This window comes from Asparagus officinalis, chromosome 10, assembly GCF_001876935.1.
Source record: "Asparagus officinalis chromosome 10, Aspof.V1, whole genome shotgun sequence".
Classification (NCBI taxonomy): Eukaryota; Viridiplantae; Streptophyta; class Magnoliopsida; order Asparagales; family Asparagaceae; genus Asparagus; species Asparagus officinalis.
In genome coordinates, this window is record NC_033803.1 from 36,809,592 (window position 1) to 36,830,389 (window position 20,798).

Below are 20,798 nucleotides of genomic sequence, written 5' to 3' on the forward strand. Positions count from 1 at the left end.
GCACTTGATTTATTTTAAGTCTCATTTGGGCATGATTTCTGGAAATGAGGCTTTGATGGTCCGGTCATTCGTTGGCACCCTTCGTGGAGCCACCTTCGATTGGTACCAAAGTCTCAAGCCTGGGAGCGTCAACTGCTGGGATGACATAGAAAGTTTGTTCCTCAGTAATTTCTTTGATGATGACACCGAATTGTCAATCGGAACCTTTCTGGATGAGAAGAAAAAAGACGAAGAGTCAGTCGATAATTTTGTCAAGCGCTTCCATAACAAGGCAATGAATTACAGAGATCCTATCACGGAGGAGTTCATCCTACATACATGCCACAACAACATCTTTATTAATATCCTGGAAGCTCTGGGGGTCGTTCCTTCAAACACTTGGAAAGAGTTAAAATTACGCGACGAACAAGCTGAACGCTTTCTTAAAAGAAAGAAAGCTGAGAGAAGCCAACCGACGACACCTGCAACCGTTGTGAACGCCAATCAAACGTCACAACAGCAACCCCGGAGGCAATAGAAGACTCCTGGTCCAAAGTCCCGAAAGAGTATTCTTTCGAAGATGATGAAGTTCTAGCCATCTTGAAATACCTCCTCACCAACGATAAAATCGAGTTACCACCTATTAAAGATTAGGAGGGAGCTAAGAGGATTATAGATCCAAATTACTGTGCGTACCACAGAAGGGTTCTTCATCCCACCAAGGTTTGTTTTGGCCTAAAAAACAAAATCCAAGTCTTAATTGACTCCGGTGTCATAATGGCAAAACAAGCCAAATAAGGACGCTATATAACTCCATTAGGTACACGAGTATAAACTGTTTCTCCTGACTCTAATAAGTACATGAGTATAAACTGCTTCTCCATGTGACTCCGAAGAGTATAAGAGTATAAACTGCTTCTCACTTTCCTCCGACGGGCATACGAGGTTAAACTACTTCCCTTATTTCTAATAACGAGAAGTTCCTAGAGAATATTACTCTTAATATTCTTAAGGATAACCCAACAATGTGGCTGAATATAGTTGGATTCAAATTTTCCAAAGAGCTGGGGTGAAATACCTTAATTTATTCCAATAGGAAGTTCCTGAAGAATACTACACATAGTATTTTTAAGGATAATCCAAAAACCGATTGATTATTCAAGGTGAAAACCAATCATCAGAATAATTCATTCTTAATTATAATTAACAACCTCCCACTGTGGCTATTTAATTACTTTTAAGATGATTAAAACCCTCTTACTGTGACTTTCGGAGCACTTTTTCGTTGAGATGAGATTCAATAACTTCATCGGGTCAATCTTCCCTCACGAAACTCCTACGAAGTAATTGTGGAGTGCTTAATGATTCATGGTCCTTCACCATAAAATCCCTTACTGATCAAATTAATTGACGGTGGATCCACCAAAATTCTTCACAGTCGAATCCATTCAAACTCCCAATGTGTCTAAACCTTTAACACTCCCACTGTTGAAGTCCTAACATGACATCCAAAATTTTAATCTGCTGATCCATAGCGATTATCAAACTCCTTCGTGTTAAATCCTAGCCACTTGACACCAAAAACCCCCACCGAGTGATTTGTACAAGTCAACATTCTCACAGTTATTTGTACCCTACTCCCACTTCTTATTTGGTCAAACCTTTAAACAGTTAGGACCAAAGCTAAAATCCCATCTTAATTCCTTCCATGAATGAGAGGACCACTTACAAATTGTGTGATCAAACCTTTAAACAGTTAGGATCGTCTCAAATTCCCATTTGGTCAAACCTTTAAATAGTTAGGACCAAAGCCAAAATTCCCTCTCGATTCCTTCCATGAAAGAGGGTTCCACAAATTGAATGATCAAACCTTTAAACAATTAGGATCATCTCAAACTCCTATTTGGTCAAACCTTTAAACAGTTAGGAACAAAGCTAAAATCCCCTCTCGATTTCTTTCATGAACGAGAGGACCACTTACAAATTGAGCGATCAAACCTTTAAACAGTTAGGATCGTCTTAAATTCCTATTTGGTCAAACCTTTAAACAGTTAGGACCAAAGTCAAAATCACCTCTCGATTCCTTCCATGAACGAAAGGTCCACAAATTGAACGATCAAACCTTTAAACAGTTAGGATCGTCTTAAAATCCCATTTGGTCAAACCTTTAAACAGTTAGGACCAAAGCCAAAATACCCTCATGATTTTTTTCATGAACGAGAGGTCCACAAATTAAACGATCAAACCTTTAAACAGTTAAGATCGTCTTAAACTCCTATTTGGTCAAACATTTAAACAGTTAGGACCAAAGCTAAAATCCCTTTTCGATTCTTTTCATGAACGAGAAGTCTATATATTGAATAACCAAACCTTTAAACAGTTAGAATTATCAAAATTTTCTCGATTCTCAGAGTGGAGATCCTACTCTTAGTCTCACCTTTTAGATTCTTGAAGTGGAGATCACACTGTGAGTTTCTTTTGCATCAGGAGATAGAATATAAAATTCTTCCTCTCTGATTTTGGGTTTATCTCTACCAACAAAAAGAAGACCAGAAGATAGAATATAAAATTTTTTCTCTCTGATTTTGGGTTCATCTCTACCAACAAAAAAGAGATCAGGAGATAGAATATAAAATTCTTCCTCTTCGATTTTGGGTTCATCTCTACCAACAAAAAAGAGACCAGGAGATAGAATATAAAATTCTTCCTCTTCGATTTCGGGTTCATCTCTACCAAAAAAAAAAAAATAAGGAGACAGAATATAAAATTCTTTCTCTCCATCATCGGGTTCATCTCTACCAACAAAATAGAGACCAGAAGATAGAATATAAAATTCTTTCTCTCCATCATCGGGTTCATCTCTACCAACAAAAAAGAGACCAGGAGATAGAATATAAAATTCTTCCTCTCCGATTTCGGGTTCATCTCTACCAACAAATAAGAGACCAGGAGATAGAATATAAAATTCTTCCTCTCCATCATCGGGTTTATCTCTACCAACAAACAAGAGACCAGAAGATAGAATATAAAATTCTTTCTCTCCATCATCGGGTTCATCTCTACCAACAAAAAAGAGACCAGAAGATAGAATATAAAATTCTTCCTCTCCATCATCGGGTTCATCTCTACCAACAAAAAAGAGACCAGAAGATAGAATATAAAATTCTTCCTCTCCAGTGTCAGGTTTATCTTTTCACCAAAAAGACGTAATCCATCAATATTTTCAAATCCATGTTTTACGCATGGGGGACGTTATCTCAATCCCTTATCAGAGATAAGTCTACGCCTAATACGCGTTACCGGGTAGTCGTTCCCACGAAAATGACCAAGCTTATGTATTCAACATCATAGCACCAAGACTAAGAGAGTTTATTCTCTTAGTACAATGTTACATGCAGAACGAACTTAAATAATTTGCATGCTATCCCGATTCAAACGGTAGTCAGTAAAGGCTTATCAAATCCGTTGATGGCTGAGGGTTTGCTAAAAATCCTATAAGTATTATATTTATTTATTCTAAATAGAATAAGTAATCATAATAAAGTTTAAATTCTATCAAACTCAAGGAAACGAGCAAAGGATCACACAAATTCAGCCCGACGATTACATTTCTTCAAGCGGGACAATTGAACCCGTCTCAGACACACGAGGCAAGGTATACTATCTCGCACACACAAGACAGCATCGAAGAAGCCTCTCTAATGTTTATGGCCGAACCAGCCTCAATAGTTGGTCCTACAGCCTTGACAATTGCAAATGAAAGTCAACGCCAATCGACACGTTGTAAACAAAGATCGATGTTGGTCAACGTGTCAATAATTTTCGTCAAAACAAGGCTCATGATGAAACATCAGTTCAAGAAATTAATTCAGGGAGTTCAATCATGACTCAGATACAAACTCTCGATGAAGATGATTAGTTCAATGTCAACCCAACGACACGAGCTAATTCAAAAATTAACAAATCAGCTTCAGTTCAAGATATCGACAACGGTCAGACAATAAACGCAGCACCGGAAGAATTTTAGTTATTCAAAAAAATGCTAAATAGACTAAAAGCTGAAGAAGTCAACGAATTAATAGCTAGGTGTATCATATCCAAAGTATTCCAGCATCCTTTATAAAAGAATGATGTTAAAATACTTTGGAGGGGGTATCTATAGGCATAAAAAATTGCCTATAGGTTCCTGCACACAACTTAAGATAGAGAAAAGACGATGAATATCATCATCCGAGTTAAGGAGAATTATCTGAGTCAAAGGAGATCATCTGATATCATAGGGAAGCTAAAAAGCACATGAAGTAAGTCGGCAAAACGTAAGAGTCTATAAAACACGCTAAACGATGAAGGAACAACTCAGCCAAGAGTTATGCTTCGCCTAAAAAGGGTGAAATACTATGTGTGTCTCACCCACTCCATGAGTGTCTTGCCTATAAGAGGTTGTAGAGCTCTTTGCAAGCTTTCCAATACATCTTAGATTACTTCATTCTGAAATCGGATGAGGGAGTTAGAGACAAAATACAACACATAGTTTCCAAGACACATGGAATTGTCTTGGAAACTATAAGACAAGAACTGAAATTTCTACCATGATTCACATAGAATCAAAAAAAGTTCAAAAGATAAAAGTTGTAGATCTCTTCACCATATTTCTAACGCATCTTGGATCATCTTATTCAAAGATCGAACGAGAGAGTTATAGGCAAAATACCCGAGATAGTACAAACTATCTTGAAAGTGCGAGGCAGTTGTAACTGTCTCAAAAGTGTGAGACAGTTGTAACTGTCTCAGAAGTGCGAGATAGTTGAAACTGTCTCGTACACTGAGAAGCTGACAATGTGTTTTCTGACAGTTTTCTTAAGCTTCATGCGGTCCATATGGCTTATTAACTACTGGATATCACCTATGAACAGTTATAAGCGAGAATCATGCCCATAACCACAGGAATAATGACAATTAAACATGGGAAAGCGGTTACAAATAGGCCAGAAGCAAACGATGTTTCCGAGACAGTTGTAACTGTCTCAGAAATGGGAAGCTAATCATGTTTCCGAGACAATTACAACTGTCTCGGAAATAGAAGTTCCCCGATAAGACTTCTTTCCAACTTTCATCTTCAGTTACAGTTCCTGTGAGCTATAAATACCCCCCTAGGACCATTACTGACGGGGATCCAGACAGAGAGAGCAGATTGAGCAGAGAACTTAAGCATTTTGGAGCATTCTTCTCAAGAGAGAGAGTCTTTATCAAATTCGAGTACAAACAGCAACTTTGAGATTTCTTAAGATCTAAGCTTCGACTTGATCTTGAGAAGAGTGTTCATATTACATCGATAAGATATCCACTTACCTTTTTCTTACTTCTAAAAGAAGCAAGAATCCCCAAATAGCATTCACGGTTCAATCAGAATCTGTGAATTGGTGGTCCACGGGATAACACACCCCCGGCACAGGCAAAGATCCCGCATAAGCATCGATCTAAACAACGATCCTCTGTGTGTTTCTAAGGAACATGTAATTTGGTTTTTGTTGTAAAGAGTAGTTTTACAAAGCACGAAGCTCACTCTTTTGTGTTCATTATAATCGATACAGTTATAATGAATTCTACAACGAAATTTATTTTTGACGCAAACACGCTGGCGACCACAGTGGGAGCCAACGGTCTCGCTACCGAGACTGTCGTGTCGCAGCCGATCAAGATACCGATTGAATCCATGATCGAGTACGAGTTCGACCAAGCCAAGTTTGAGAAGTACCTCTCCTCATCCTCATTAAGGTCCTCCTCGCACCGCAAGTGCAGGGAGATCTCATCCTCGAAGAAGGTTTACACACCGATGAAGACTCAGGGTGACGACTCTCGCCCAAAAGTTGTTGAGGCTACCCCTCGCAACGTTATCCCGGCATCCAATAAGGCTGAAAGCTCTGCTCATAATGGCTCCTCCCCAGTTATAGAGTCATCCAATGAAAGATCGCTAACTCTGACGAAGAGGGCTCGTCAGAGGCAACGTCAACGCCTGGCTCGTCAGCTTGCTAAGGCTTTGGAACAAATTGATGGAGTTCGCTACTCCGCGGATCTGGAGTCAAGGAAACATCGAGTGGTCCAGTTGTCTCAACGACAAACCACTCACATCTCTGCTATGTTATCGGCGAAGGAATGGGTTCTCGTCAAAAGAGCCCGTTCGACCTTTAAGGAACGCATCCAGAAGCGTCGTGCAAACGTCGCTCGTGCCCGTGCCCTGGTGCGAAAAATTCATGAAAGGAAGAAGGAAACAGTGGCCAAAGAACCACCAAAACTCCGCAAAGTTTGGATTACAAAGTCCGGAGTTGTGCAACGTCAGCATTCGGAGGTCGTCAAGACTTAGCCATTTGGCCAAGACAGTGGAGACTGTCTCGCCCAAAGAGACTTCATCCGAGACACTATCAAGTGTCTTGCCCAAAAGAACAGCCCCCGAAGCTAATCCTTCGGCATCCGCTCCTCGTCTGTCTACTCTAAATATATCTGCTACACCATCAGTGAAGCCTTGGATCAACCCTGACCTGTCAAAGGTTAAAATCACAATGGCGAATCACCTTGGTCCTTTGCACGAAGATCGAGGCAAAACTCTGGTCAAGGAACGCTTAGGTCCGGTGAACAAAATCCAAATGGCTCTTCAGGCTGGGGGTCGTACGCGTCCTCCCACCAACCCAAATCAATCCCAAGTTAGGAAAATCCCAAGGACAAATATGGAACAATATCCATAAGCAAAGGAGACAAGAAATAAGAAACGGTGGGAAGTTACGAGACAAGAAACAGTGGGAAGTTCCGGAGTCAAAAGTGATAAAGTAGTGACTAAGATATAATTCATCAAGATGAGAGGATAAGGGCACCATAGTATGACAGATGAAATATGATATGCGTCTAAGTTGTCCGTTATATTCTCACTAGTGGAAACTCGGGACCGCGGCCTGCATGGGTCACAACGGCTTCGCAAGTTGTTGACTCGGCCTTGAGTGAATGAGCGGGGTTGACTCCAATGGTGAGGTCGAGTTAGAGCTTGTCTCGACTCGACCCTACTTGGGAAGGGATGAGTGACCATGTTATCTGAGTCGTCTTTGCTGGGGTGAGCTATCCTGATGATTAGTGTTAACATAAGACACATGTCGACTTTAGGGGAAGAATTAACACTTAGGTTATATGATGACATAATATTATACACAAGCATTACGCTCGTGCTCGCACGGGCAGGTCTTGTTTCTTTGGTCTTGCTTGGATAGTTTTTCTTTCAAAATTTTAAATTCAAAAGTAGGGAAGGACAAGTGCATTTTTTTGAGAAGTAAGGCTAATATCAAACCACAGATTTCTTTTTATAGAGAAAGGGCAAATTTAAACCATTTTTTCCATGTGACAAAATTAATCTACCCACACTATAAAATTTAAAATATAGGTAAATTTCACTGAGCCACAGTAAATTTGAGAGTTTAGCACTAAAGCATCAATACCTATGAAACTCTCACTAAACCCCAAAATATTTTAGCAAAAAACTCCAAAATTTATAGCATTAGCTCATGTGTGGTCATGATCGGAATACCCCAATAAATTTTGGCAAAAACCAATCAATATGTTTTTCTATTAGTCACTTAATCCCCAATAGATTTTTGGTAAAAGAACCCCTAATAACGACTGTTTATAATGTTTATATGTAATTTTTTATTTTTTAGGGGGTGGTTTATAATATTTGAATTTAAAAGGAGTTTGTAATTTTTTATTTGAGGGAGGTATTTGTACTATTTTAATTTTTAGGTGGTTATTTGTAATTAATGATTTTTTGGGTCTACTTGCAATTTTAAATTTTTAGAAGGCTTGTCGCAATTTATAAATTTTCAGGGGGTTGCTCATAAGTTTTAGATCATTAAGGGTATTGTTTATATTTTCATATTTTTAGGGATCTATTTGTGGGTTTTTTCATTTTTCAACGTGTTATTGTAATTTTTGCAATTTTTCAGTGGATTGAACAAGCTTCCTTTCTCATAGGGTTGCAACTAGCTCGCTCGCATAAAGAATTGATGATATCCTTCCTTAATGAGAAGTGTGCTTACTCTATTGAACCAAGCCTTTCTTTTTCTTTCAAACGGAGCCTTCGACATTTTGCTTACTTGACCAACTCTTTGGCACTGTGCTAAGGAAAAGTAAAGGAGCTCAAACTGATCAAAACACAAGATAAGAAAGAGGGGTCATGTTGCGACGAGGACATCGCGTATTCAATGTGGGGGTGATTGTGATGCCCCACAATAGTCCCATGTCGGGAAATTGATATAGTTTAAAATGATTTAAATGACGGATCTTCAGAGTCTCGTAATATTGCTAGCCAATTTTAGCAGTGGATTAAGCCAAACCACGTGTTGCACTCCATGGGTCCTAGGACTTACATCGTCCAACGGGCTCGCAAGTCAAGAAAGAGGGGTCACGTTGTCTTGATGAGATTTGTTCTCCTACACCTCCATGATGGCTAATGCTCTAATGGACTTCTTACTCTACATCCGCGACTTTACCCTTGCTCTGCTCGAGTGCGCATTTATAAGTTACGAGGTTATTTCCATACAAAGTCTCTTCTCCCTTCACGACGACGTCGACAAGGATCTTGTCCGGATGCGGACTCCTCCTTCAACAAATTACCCGTCCACGTGCACGTCGCTGATGCCAAAAAGGATCCCCTGCAATTTGCAGAACACGGCTCATTAAAAATCAACTAATACAATACATCCACGTATCGTACTCGACGTTTGCGTCCGTGAACCTCCGTCTCCTTGTGACTCTCTAGTGTCAGAGAAGTCCACATGCGGCTATTTAAACACTGTTCTCTCTGATCTCTCTCTCTCTCTCTCTAATAATAATCTCTCTCTCTCTCTCTCTCTTTCTCTCTCTAATAATATCCTTCTCTCTCTAGAGAACAATGGGTGAGTGCTGCGCTCATGGCGAAGGACCTGGCTATGCTTCTCCTCTTGAGGCCATGAAGGGGCCGAGGGAGGCTTTGATCTATGTCACCTGTGTTTACAATGGTAATTTCCCTTCTTCTTTTTTTTTATTTTTGTAACGAGAAAAGAGCTCAACCGTCTTCGCTTTGCAGTGCTGCAGCTTGAAATTTTGATGTGGGTTTTAGTTGTAGTTGTGAAATAATCCATGGTATATGGTTGTTCGGTGAAAATTTGATGTGGGTATGGACTAACTCTGGTAACATTGTATACGATTTTGGGTTATCTTCCCTCTTTTAACTTTGTTCCTCACCTTTTCCAAATTGAAAAGCCTAAATTTTGCTAAGATCTTCTTTTTTCACCGGTTACTTTTCCTGTTGGTATTTTTATCAACTTTTTTGCACTTTCGGGGTATCAAATTGTAGAAATAGAACTCCTAGGGTACTAGAGCTAAAAAAAAGATGGAACTTTTGGGGTGTTGAAGTGCAAATAACCCCTCTTCAATTGTAATATACTTGATTTTCTACTTTGCAGAGGATTGAGATACTTTAGATTTGGTCCTTTGTATAAAAGTGTCAATATAAAATTGAAAGGGCCGCTATGTATTTTAGTAAGATAATAGCATGAATTGGTCCTTTTGGTCTGGTGCTAGTCTTTTATGTTTAATTTATACGGTTGGATTTTTTTTAATTGATGATGGGCTGTGAATAACCTTTATTAGTGTGAGTTGTTTACAGAAAATTTGACGTGGGTTTGAACTGGTTCTAGCGGTATTTGTTTATTTTGGAATTATTTTGTGGGTTTTTGGGTTAGCCCTTTTAATAATAATACAATTGATTTGTACTTTGTTCAGATCGGGATGATTGAGGTTGGACCTTTTTTTTGGAACTAGCAATATAAAATTGAAGGCTTCTCATTTTAGATTTAGTAAGATAATAGCATGAATTGGTCCTTGTTAATAAAATATAAAACTATAACTCTCAATCGTCACCGTATTTCAGAGTTTTGGTTCAGCGAAAGAGACTTTAAGATGGTATCAGAGCAACATAGGTTAGGTTCCAATCCTGCAGACTACAATTTAAATTGATTAAAAAAGAATTTGATACAACTATGTGAGCTTAGGTTTTGGCCCATAAAAGGGTTCTCAACTTTGCAGTGACTATGGTAGAATATAAAACTATTTGCAGTGGCATGGTAGAATATAAAACTATGGTCCTTTTAACCAATGCCTCTGCAGGGGCATTCGTTAAGAATCATTCATTATGTGGAAATTAATGTAATTAATTATTTTGCTTTTTGTGTTACTTCTCCTAATTAATGCTCTTGATGACCTCTCAAATACCAAATATAACATGTAATCCATTTGGACCAAAGATAATTTCTAAGATATCTACCTAAATGGTCAATAAATTATTTAGATTAAAATATAATTTGGTAATATTGAGCAATTAAAAGAAGCTGAATAGCATCCTGAAGAACAGAACCAAATCCAATTTGCCAAAGGCAATCTGCTTCAATCTTAAACTTTTAAATTAAAATATTATGTTCAAATCCATCTTTTCCAAAATAAATTACATTGTCCATTTTTTGCATTGAATGAGAATACAAAACAAGAAATAAAATAAAACAAAATAAATTAAGTAACTGCTCACTGTATATAAAAAATTAAAGGAACATTAAATATTTAGTACATATCTTATTGGAGTCAAGAAAATACATTTTAACATTCTTTATTTAGTTTTTAATTTTCATTTACATTAATTTAGCTCTATTTGTCATTTTATCTTATTTATGCTGATTTCTATAGAAGTATCTACACCTTTCTACTCCTTTATAGAAATGGGAGAACCCAAATTTACTATTAATGCTACAGTAAATGATACAGTAGCATTTAATGTAGTATTATTACTGTAGCAACAGGAAACTGGATACTATAGATTTTGGAAAACACTGGAGCACACGAGAATACTGTAGCATTTTTAAAAAATCCTATGGCACCCCCCAAAAAAACTGTAGCATTTAAAATTTGGATTACTGAAGTGGGAAAAAAATGATATGCCGTGCTTTGCACGGTGTTCACAACTAGTACAAGGAATGGGAAGAGACCAAAATTTCCCCCTTATTCCTTGGGATAATTCGGTGATGTAATAAGTAAGTGTCAATTAATTACCTTTTTAGTCATGCTGCCCCGACGTTTTATACATGAGCTTTTCTTGACATTCACCACTTTTAAGATAGAAGTTGGTTAAATATTAAATGCTAGGGCACTGGTAAACAAATGCCTATTTGGGTTTTTTTTAATTTATTAATGAATTGTGATAAACCTCTGGTTTGAGTTGTTTAATAAAAATTTTATGTGGGTTTTAGCTCATTCTTGAAATATTTGTTTATTCTACCAATTTTCAGAATTTTGGGTTAGTCCTTTTGACAATAATATACTTGATTTGTACTTTGTAGAAGATTGAAGTTATTTCAGTAGGGCCCTTCTTATTTTGGAATAGTAAAATAGAGTTGAAAGAGCCCTCCCTTTAGATTTAGTATGATAATAACATGAATTGGGTTCTTTGGTTCAGACTGTTCTTTGTATTTTTAGTTGTGTTGTTTTTCTGTTCCTAGTTTAGTCTTAGATACTGACAGTTTCTTCTAAACTAAATAAATTTCATGTGGATGTACAAGATTTGGTTATTCTTTTTAACAAATCAGCTTGAATTTTTTCCCCTTAATTTATAAAAGCATATCTTGTTGTCTTGCTAGCTAGCCTTCTACTTACACAAATGCTAGAAACAATAATGATTCAATCGTATGACTTTTTCTTATTCGCTTTCCTTTACCATGTATGGTAATTAAATAGGTAAAACATTTTTCCTTGCAAAACCTGGAAAAGGTTTTCTCCCAGATGGAAGCCTCGATCTATGTTATAAGTCTCTGCTATTAAAAATGTGAAAATAATTGCATGTATGACAACCAAAACTTTTGGCTCATTGATTCACAGTATGTTTCTTGCACTGAGATGTATACAACATAGATGGGAGAAATAACTAGCAATTCCTTTGAACTATAAGTTGCATGGAAACGGTTGTGGGTACCAGCACGAGCACGGGCACAGGCACAGGCACGGGTTGGGTACGAGTATGGCTTCATGATAGAAGTACCCGGTAACATACGAACTAGCTATCTACCTATTCCTTTTCTTGCATTAGAATTGATAAAAATCAGTTTCAAATAAGGAGTGCAAATAACAGAGATTAATGACATTTGTTACTGATGCAAGCAGACTAGTGACTTGGTAGGCACAAGGTCATTAACCTCCCTGTATGACCTTTGTCCACCTTTTCTATTATGATTATAAATTGCTAACCTTACCTTAAGTAGGGTAAATAAGTGATGTTAAACTAACTACAAACATCTGACAATTATGTCACGTTGACTAAAAAAATAAAAAATAAAAATATCAATGCAGACAGCATACAAATGCATGAACAGTTCTGAGAAATACAGATGATACATGCATCAGACCTGATACAACTTCATAAGGACTATACTTGTTATGTTATGACCAGTACTACTTAGGTATGGGGTGAAGCTGTTTTACCTGTTTTACCTTAAGTATAGGTATTCAAGTTTCTACATGAAAGTCTTAAAACCCACTACCGTAACATAAAAAGTTTATCCTCTTTAGCACACAGGTGATGTTTGACTTGTTAGTCTTCAGCAAGATATGGTTTGTGTCTCACTCTCCCATACTGTATTAGCGTATTCTGTGATTAATGGCAACTGAAATATTATACCCTAATACGAAATCTGTAGTTAATTTTCATATAAATAGTATGCTTAAGAAATGTCGTCCTTCTATGGCACTCACCACTGGAACATTCTTTGTTTAATTCTTAATTGATAAGGTTATTAATGGGTTCATATGTGAAACATGTGAATAGATCACAGAAATAGCAAGATGATAGTTATTTTAATGCCCTTACTTGAACTTTGTTAGCTGATTCTACTTTTACTGTTAATGATTTGAATTATGTAACAACATCTTTTTAATGTACAGGAACTGGGAGAGAAAAGCCTGATTACTTGGCGACAGTTGATACTGATCCAAGCTCACCATACTATTCCAAAGTTATTCACCGGTTGCCTGTGCCTCATATAGGCGACGAATTGCATCATTCTGGTTGGAATTCCTGCAGTTCTTGCCATGGAGACCCATCAGCGGCTAGGCGTTACCTAATCCTGCCTTCATTGTTGTAAGTTCTTTCATACTCTGAACTGTTTAATTTTCTCTTCATCTATATAAAATTAACTTTTTTTTAATTATAAATTTTTACTTATTGAGGCTGACTCTCCAACTTTTGGAATGTGTCTGTGATGTACTCTTGAAGTCACAATAATGATATGATATTTGGAAAGCAGTTTCACAATATGTTTTACTACTGTTGAAAGGAAAACTAGATTCATCATTGTTTGTTTATTTACTTCAAAGTATTATTTAGTTATATTATTTGTAAATTATTTTTCGTTTGGGCATGCGGGGGTTTTAGTATTGTGGACCAATATTACATTTAAGTAGCTGAATATAACATTTTCTGGACCAGGTTCGCTCATTTTGTCATACTGAAAGTTTTAATTTTATTAATAAATTTCTTCAATGACTATACTTCTTCAGATCAGGCCGTATATATGTCGTTGATACTGCATCAAATCCTAGAGCTCCAGTTTTACATAAGGTTGTTGAGCCTGCAGATATTTTGGAGAAGACAGGATTGGCATTTCCTCACACTTCTCATTGTCTTGCCTCTGGTGACCTTCTGGTGTCTTGCCTCGGAGATAAAGATGGGAATGCAAAGGGAAATGGATTCCTTCTTCTTGATTCAGATTTCAAAGTGAAAGGAAGGTACTTGCCTTTTACCATTCTAGGGATGAATGCAGCAAGGCATACCATTGCTGATTATGTCTTTGTGCCTTATCAAAGCAGCTTTTTCTTTATGTTACTTTGTTTACCGTTGATTATGAAATCTATAATTATTCAAAAAAGTAAATAGATTTAGTCCAGAAATTTTGGCTTCCTCGATGCTACTTGTTTTTGTTGCACAGCGTAACAATATTTTTGTTTCTTCTCTTTGTCCACCTTTTTCTACTGCATGAGATGTTTTCGTCTGTAAGTCTCATAATGTTTCAGTCTACAGAACATTTATTACCTGTTTCAGTTGGTATCATATTCTTTCTTTCATGTAAGGATCTTTCAAGTGAGGAAACTAACTTATTCTGAACATTCATGAATAAAATCATATCTTCTATTTGCATCTCTCATTACAACTGGATTCAGTTTTCTTTTAAATTAGGAAATTATGTTATTGTCGCAGTCACAAACCTTTTGATCTCTTCTACATTTCATAATGTCTTCTAACTGCAATTTATCATGCTCCCTAGGTGGGAAAAACCAGGACACAGCCCACCTTTTGGATATGACTTCTGGTACCAACCCCGACATAAGACTATGATTAGCTCATCATGGGGAGCTCCTGCTGCCTTCACAAAAGGGTTTAACCCTGAGCATGTTAAAGATGGGCTATATGGAAAGCACTTAAGTGTGTACAGCTGGCCTGATGGTGAACTAAAGCAGACATTGGACCTAGGAGAGACTGGGCTTTTACCTTTAGAAGTCAGTATCAGAGTACCTGAGACTCTGTAGTTAATTAATTCGATTATTGGAGCATATTCTAAAGTTATTGTGCTGTTTGTTTGCAGATTAGGTTTCTCCATGACCCTTCAAAAGCTATAGGCTTTGTCGGTTGTGCCCTGTCCACTAACATGGTGAGATTTTTCAAGACTGATGATGGATCTTGGAGCCATGAGGTATATGTTTGTTAACTTTTCACCTTTGTTTTGTGGTACCTCTCGATATTTGTGTCATGGTGGGGAAAGTGACTTAATCCCAGATAGGGTCAGTCAGCTTTATTAGATAGGTAGAAAATTAGTTCAGGATTACAAAGTACTCCGAATACGGTACTAAATATAGAAAAGCACTCTAAGTAAATACAACTCACTCTAACTAAACACAAGACGAACAATACTTTTAACTGGTGTCAGTATTTTGGTTCATGATCATTTAGGAGTCATTTGGTTATTTTGATAATTTTACATGTATTGCATTTGGATATGTACAAATGGATATATTTCATAGGTATACATTTGAAGATTTAAACAAATGAAAAGAAAAAAAAAATTATGATAAAATGGCTGCTTGCATCTTTTTACTGTATCATTGACGTCAAAATCTGTATTTGTTCTAAAAGCTAAATGGCAGCTTCAGCTGTGACTCGAAAATACATGATCACTGTTCCAACTTTAAAATAAAAAACAAAACAAGGCAAACATTGAAGACAGTGGTCTAATTAATTCTGTCTAATAAGGAAAACTATTATGAAGGAAAAAGCAACTGGATATGCTTGTTTAGTCCTCCTCCATTAGTTCTTTGGAATTTCAACAGCGATGGTGTGAATTATGCAAAATTCCATGCTTCTTTTTTCTTCAGAATGTAAGCTGTAGCTTTTATCCACAACTGATCTAGAATGCTAGTCTAAAAATTATTACAAGATTCTACCATGTGCAAAAGCAGCTATAACAACACTATCAGTGTTGCTCCTGAATTCTTCTATTTGTTGATCGAGACTCTACTTCGATAATAATTGTCATCGTTTAACATCTCTTTTTTTAGATGATGGCTCAAAGTTGAGTTACCTTGTTTGCAGAATTTTGCGATTGACGCATTAACCATTCATGACTTGTTCACAATTTATTCAGTGAAAAGATATTTGTAATGTAATACTTTCATATGATCAATTTTTCTTCCAAGTTGCAGCTGCTTTATTTTGATAGACCTTGAGTACATGCATTTCATTGGCAAATTTAAGTTATTGATGCTCGCATTTTATAATTTAAACTTGTTAGGATCTGTGAAATGTATTTATAGTAGTTAAAAGTAAGGGTTTATATTGCAACCACGTAGACCCTCTGTAGTTATATCATTGCAGATAAACCCTCCTGAGTGAATTTTTTTTACTCTTCTACCCTCAGAGATAGAGAAAAATGTTTTTGACAAATGGACCTCTTAAGAGTACATGAGAGAAAATATTTACTCAAGAGTCTATCTGCAACAATAGAGGGTCTATCCGCAATTGGGCAATAGCACAGTGGGTGTATCCCACAATAACCCTGAAACTAAGAAAATAATTATTCCTTTTAATAACTTATATTTTCAGGGTAGATGAGCCAAAATGCTATTCATATGACTGCTAACTAACTCTTTATGTTCTTAATTTAGGTTGCAATATCTGTGCCACCATTGAAGGTGAAAAACTGGATACTTCCTGAAATGCCGGGGTTGATAACTGATTTCCTCATTTCTCTCGATGACCGGTTCTTGTACTTTGTTAATTGGCTTCATGGAGATATCAGACAGTACAATATTGAGGAGCCGAGCAAGCCCTTGTTAACTGGGCAAGTTTGGGTGGGAGGACTTCTTCAGAAGGGAAGCAGTGTTGTTTATGTGGATGAAGATGGGAAGGAGTCACAGATTAACGTGTCAGAAATCAAGGTAGCTATTATCCTTTTTCAGTTAATCATCTTTAATTTTTACTGTTGCTGTTACTACTAATTATTTCTCTAGTTAGAACTTGGAAAATATCGCTGTTTATTTGAAGTTTCCTATGCGATTTCAGAAATCATGTTTTCTTCAGACAGATTTCAGATTGTTACTGATTTTGAAAATTTATACTGCACTAGAGTTAATTAAACTCTTAGGATTCTATTGATACGGTCATCTTTGCTGCAATTAAGCATGCATGCAAGGTAAGAAGTTCCATTATGAGAGAATATCAAACCCTCATGAATGTCATTCAAAGGCTTGTTTGTTAGAAACTATGGGAACCATATTTTCTGAGAGTATCTTTTGTTTTGGGGTTAATATTGTGCATAGTTTTGTAGTTTTTAACTAGCTACCCTGTAGTTTTATTGTTGTAGATAGACCCTATGGGTTATTTTTTATTTGTTTGTTACTCTTTTACCCTTGATGAGATTTTGGCAGATATTGACCCTAGGTGAAATTAGTGAATCTGTTGAGGGTAAAAGAGCCTTAACCTAGGGGGTCTATCTGCAACGATTAAACTACAAGGGTAGTAAGTTCAAATCTCCGATACCACTGGGGCTCTATTTATAACTTACACTTTTATTTTCCGAAAGCACTATGAGTTGCAAACAACAGACTTAACCAACTTTACCGCCAAGCAATAAATCATGTGATAAGAAGATTGTTTCATCAAGATTTTTTTTCACAATATTTAAGGACAGCAGTAAAGACCTAAATCTTCATTATCTACCTTGCATCAGCATTTGAACCATTTTATGAATTGGGTTGGTTTGGGAGAAAAATCTTACTTCAAATCAATAATAAAATCACATTATGACAAGGTTTGGGAAAAAAAGATCTTATTTCAATTCAATAAGAAATCACATTATCACAAGGTTTACCATGGCAAATATATATACTTATAAGCACAATTTCAGTATTCATCCAACATTATTTTCTCTTTTTAGGGTAACAAGCTAAGAGGAGGACCACAGATGATCCAGCTGAGCTTAGACGGCAAGAGACTCTACGTAACCAATTCCCTCTTCAGTGCATGGGATAAGCAATTCTATCCAGATGTAGTTGAGAAAGGCTCTCATATGTTGCAGATAGACATTGACACAGAGAATGGAGGTTTATCGATAAACCCAAACTTCTTTGTGGATTTCGCATCTGAACCTGAGGGCCCATCTTTGGCCCATGAGATGCGGTATCCTGGCGGTGACTGTACTTCTGATATATGGGTATGATTGGGATAAGGGGATAAGAGTTGCTCTATCTATTAGTCTAGAGGAATGAGAATGGTGAGGTTAATTGTGTCACATTGGAGTTAGAAAAGAGACTCCCATGAATAAGAGCCTATGAGCTCAAGTTTGTGTTCTATTGGTGTCTTATGTATTTTTCGAATATTATGTGTGGAAAAACCTCTTCTATTGACTCCTGATACAGCAGCTACATACGAAGTTACAAGGTTTGTTTTAGTTCAAGGAGTATGTTTCATTAAATAGTAATCTGAACTTTTTTTTTAAACTTTGAAATTGTTATCTTTTCAAAATTTTCTTTATTTCTTGATCTCTTAAATTTCCTGTTGTGATAATATTCAGGTACTAACAACTTTCTTAGTGCCTCAATGTATTGTTCTTGAGAGAAAGCATTGTATGTGAGCTTTAATCTACATTCTCGCCTTGATCACATATTGATATCGTTTATAACTCAAAAATACAAGGAGACGATTGCTATGTAGAGGGACAAACACTCAAACAGAAGTGGTTGTGTAATTAAGGCCAAATACATCATTATAGGGAAATAAACAAAGATCTCTTTGGACAAATTTTCAAAACCAACCCTTTTAGTATTTTATTTGCAAAAAACGACCTATTTTGAAAATAATTACAAAAACCGACCTGTTTTCAGCCCAGCGCTGAAAACAGGTCGGTTTTTGTAAAAAAGTCTCCGAAACATCACGGGAGTTCAACTCCCGTGAAGTTTATCGAGAAATTAAACTTCACGGGAGTTGAACTCCCGTGAAGCTTAATTTTGCTTAAAACTCCACGGGAGTTCAACTCCCGTGGAGTTACAGTCGAAAATTTCCAGCGAACCGATCTCGGTTCTTCGGGAATTTGACTGCAACTTCACGGGAGTTCAACTCCCGTGAAGTTGCAGTCAAAAATTCCCGAAGATCCACTCTCTGGAAATTTTCGACTGAAACTCCACGGGAGTTGAACTCCCGTGGAGTTTTAAGCAAAATTAAGCTTCACGGGAGTTCAACTCCCGTGAAGTTTAATTTCTCGATAAACTTCACGGGAGTTGAACTCCCGTGATGTTTCGGAGACTTTTTTACAAAAACCGACCTGTTTTCAGCGCTGGGCTGAAAACAGGTCGGTTTTTGTAATTATTTTCAAAATAGGTCGTTTTTTGCAAATAAAATGCTAAAAGGGTTGGTTTTGAAAATTTGTCCTTGTGAAATTTGTGAAGAATTAGTGTGTAATTTATCAATAATTTTGTGAAATTAGAGGGGAAATTATCAATAATTTCGAAAATTATTGTATTTAGAGTTTAGAATTTAATTGTGAATTATTTAGATTTTGTGAAGAAAAATTAGATTTTAGATTTTTGCATATGTATGATATAAATTAGATTTTAGAATTTAATTGTGAATTATTTACGAATTTTGTGAAGACGTATTAAATAATTTTGCGTATTTAGAGGTGAAATTATCAATTAATGTGGAAATTAGAGTTACTACCTAAATGTAAAAATTAGTAACAATCAATATTTATTTGGCTTTTCGTGTAATATTGATATTGAATTTTTCACTCTTCAGAGGTAACGATGAATGATCGAATTGTAATTCTCTGTTCTTATGATGGGAAGATTAATTACCTCGAGAATAATATGCCCGTTTATGAAGGAGGCACGACGAGACCGTTGTTCATAACAAAATCGTGTACTTTCGATGATTTGGTTAATGAATTACACAAACTTACATTAACTAACTCGCGTGAGTATCACCTCAGTGTAGTTTGCAATTATCCTGTTGTGGAGAACAGAACAAGTGGCATTCAAATATCAAGTGACTACGATATGGGTCTCATTCATGTCTTACACGACGAGAAGCGTTCGGTCGAATTGTTCATTGAAAAACATCAGAGAGATTTGGGCAAATCGTTGAACTACGAAGGAATGTATTCCCGCATGTTGGAGGATCCTGAAGTTGATTCTGTAGGCTTTTTATCTCCTCAACAAGATGAATGTTGGACACAATCACAATACATGAGCGGTCCTTCGTTCGTGGGCACTTCGAATGCTTTCGATACTAACACGGGAATTCAAGAAGATAATGCAAGTGTTGAATCCGAGAATGATGATGAAGAGGAGGGATTACAAATTAATAGCATGACCTTGATAGATCGTGATGACGGGGAAAACCAACACATCGACGGGGCTTATGTTAATAATGAGTATGTCGGCTTAGAGGATCCGCCGCCCGATGAACTTCAAGGAGATGAATGGATTGATAACTCCGCGATGGAAAGTGTTCCTATTGGCACTAATAGCGGTGTTGATACACAGGCCGAGGACTTCTCATTCATCAAGGGAGATCTTTACGAGAGTAAGGAGAAATTGATCCATGCTATTCGCACGTATTCCATTGCAAAAAATGTGAAGTTCAGGCCAACCAAAAATAATACTACAAGCTATAATGTGGTTTGTTTCTATCGCAAAGATGACGATGTCGAAGATAATAGTGGACACCACGACGGCAATGCGAGGTGTCCGTGGAAGCTTAATTCACGCTCGGGTTCAAGAGTAGGTGGGCAATTCAAAATCACGGCATACAATGGACTCCACACTTGTAGCAATCCTCGATTAGAGATGAATAACAAGAATGCGTCCTCTTCTTTTATATATCGATTGATTTTACCGCATCTGAGGGAGGATCTTGATCTAAGGCCGAAAGATATCCGTCTTTTAGTGCATAAAGCCACCAACTTGGATGTATCATATCACAAGTGTTGGAATGCTAGGAGGAAGGCGATGACAAAAATATTTGGGGATTGGGATAATTCGTATGAGATCTAAGCTAAATTATAACATTTTTTATTGAGTTGATACTTAATAAATTGTTTACCACGCAGGTCCGTGTTTTAGATAGCATTGATGCTGATATTGATGCGCACGTGACTGAGATTCAGGATCAGGTGGCGTTAGGGCTCATCAGCAGGATCAAGAAGAGCATAGCG

At 36.9% G+C, this 20,798-nt stretch overlaps 1 protein-coding gene across 1 annotated transcript; it reads left to right on the forward strand.

Annotated features, from left to right (window-relative positions):
* On the forward strand, positions 8,839–18,041 carry LOC109824947 (selenium-binding protein 1-like). Its single transcript, XM_020391582.1, has 7 exons — positions 8,839–9,014; positions 12,979–13,174; positions 13,594–13,821; positions 14,358–14,589; positions 14,676–14,783; positions 16,252–16,524; positions 17,523–18,041. The coding sequence occupies exons 1-7, from the start codon at positions 8,909–8,911 to the stop codon at positions 17,802–17,804; spliced, it is 1,425 nt and encodes a 474-aa protein (XP_020247171.1). The 5' UTR covers positions 8,839–8,908; the 3' UTR covers positions 17,805–18,041.

Bases quoted from the DNA above. Each gene is read 5' to 3' on its own strand.
- LOC109824947 (XM_020391582.1), top strand. From the start codon at position 8,909: ATGGGTGAGTGCTGCGCTCATGGCGAAGGACCTGGCTATGCTTCTCCT. The intron at 13,175-13,593 runs GTAAGTTCTTTC...ATACTTCTTCAG, and splicing joins CTAATCCTGCCTTCATTGTT to ATCAGGCCGTATATATGTCG. The intron at 13,822-14,357 runs GTACTTGCCTTT...CATGCTCCCTAG, and splicing joins GATTTCAAAGTGAAAGGAAG to GTGGGAAAAACCAGGACACA.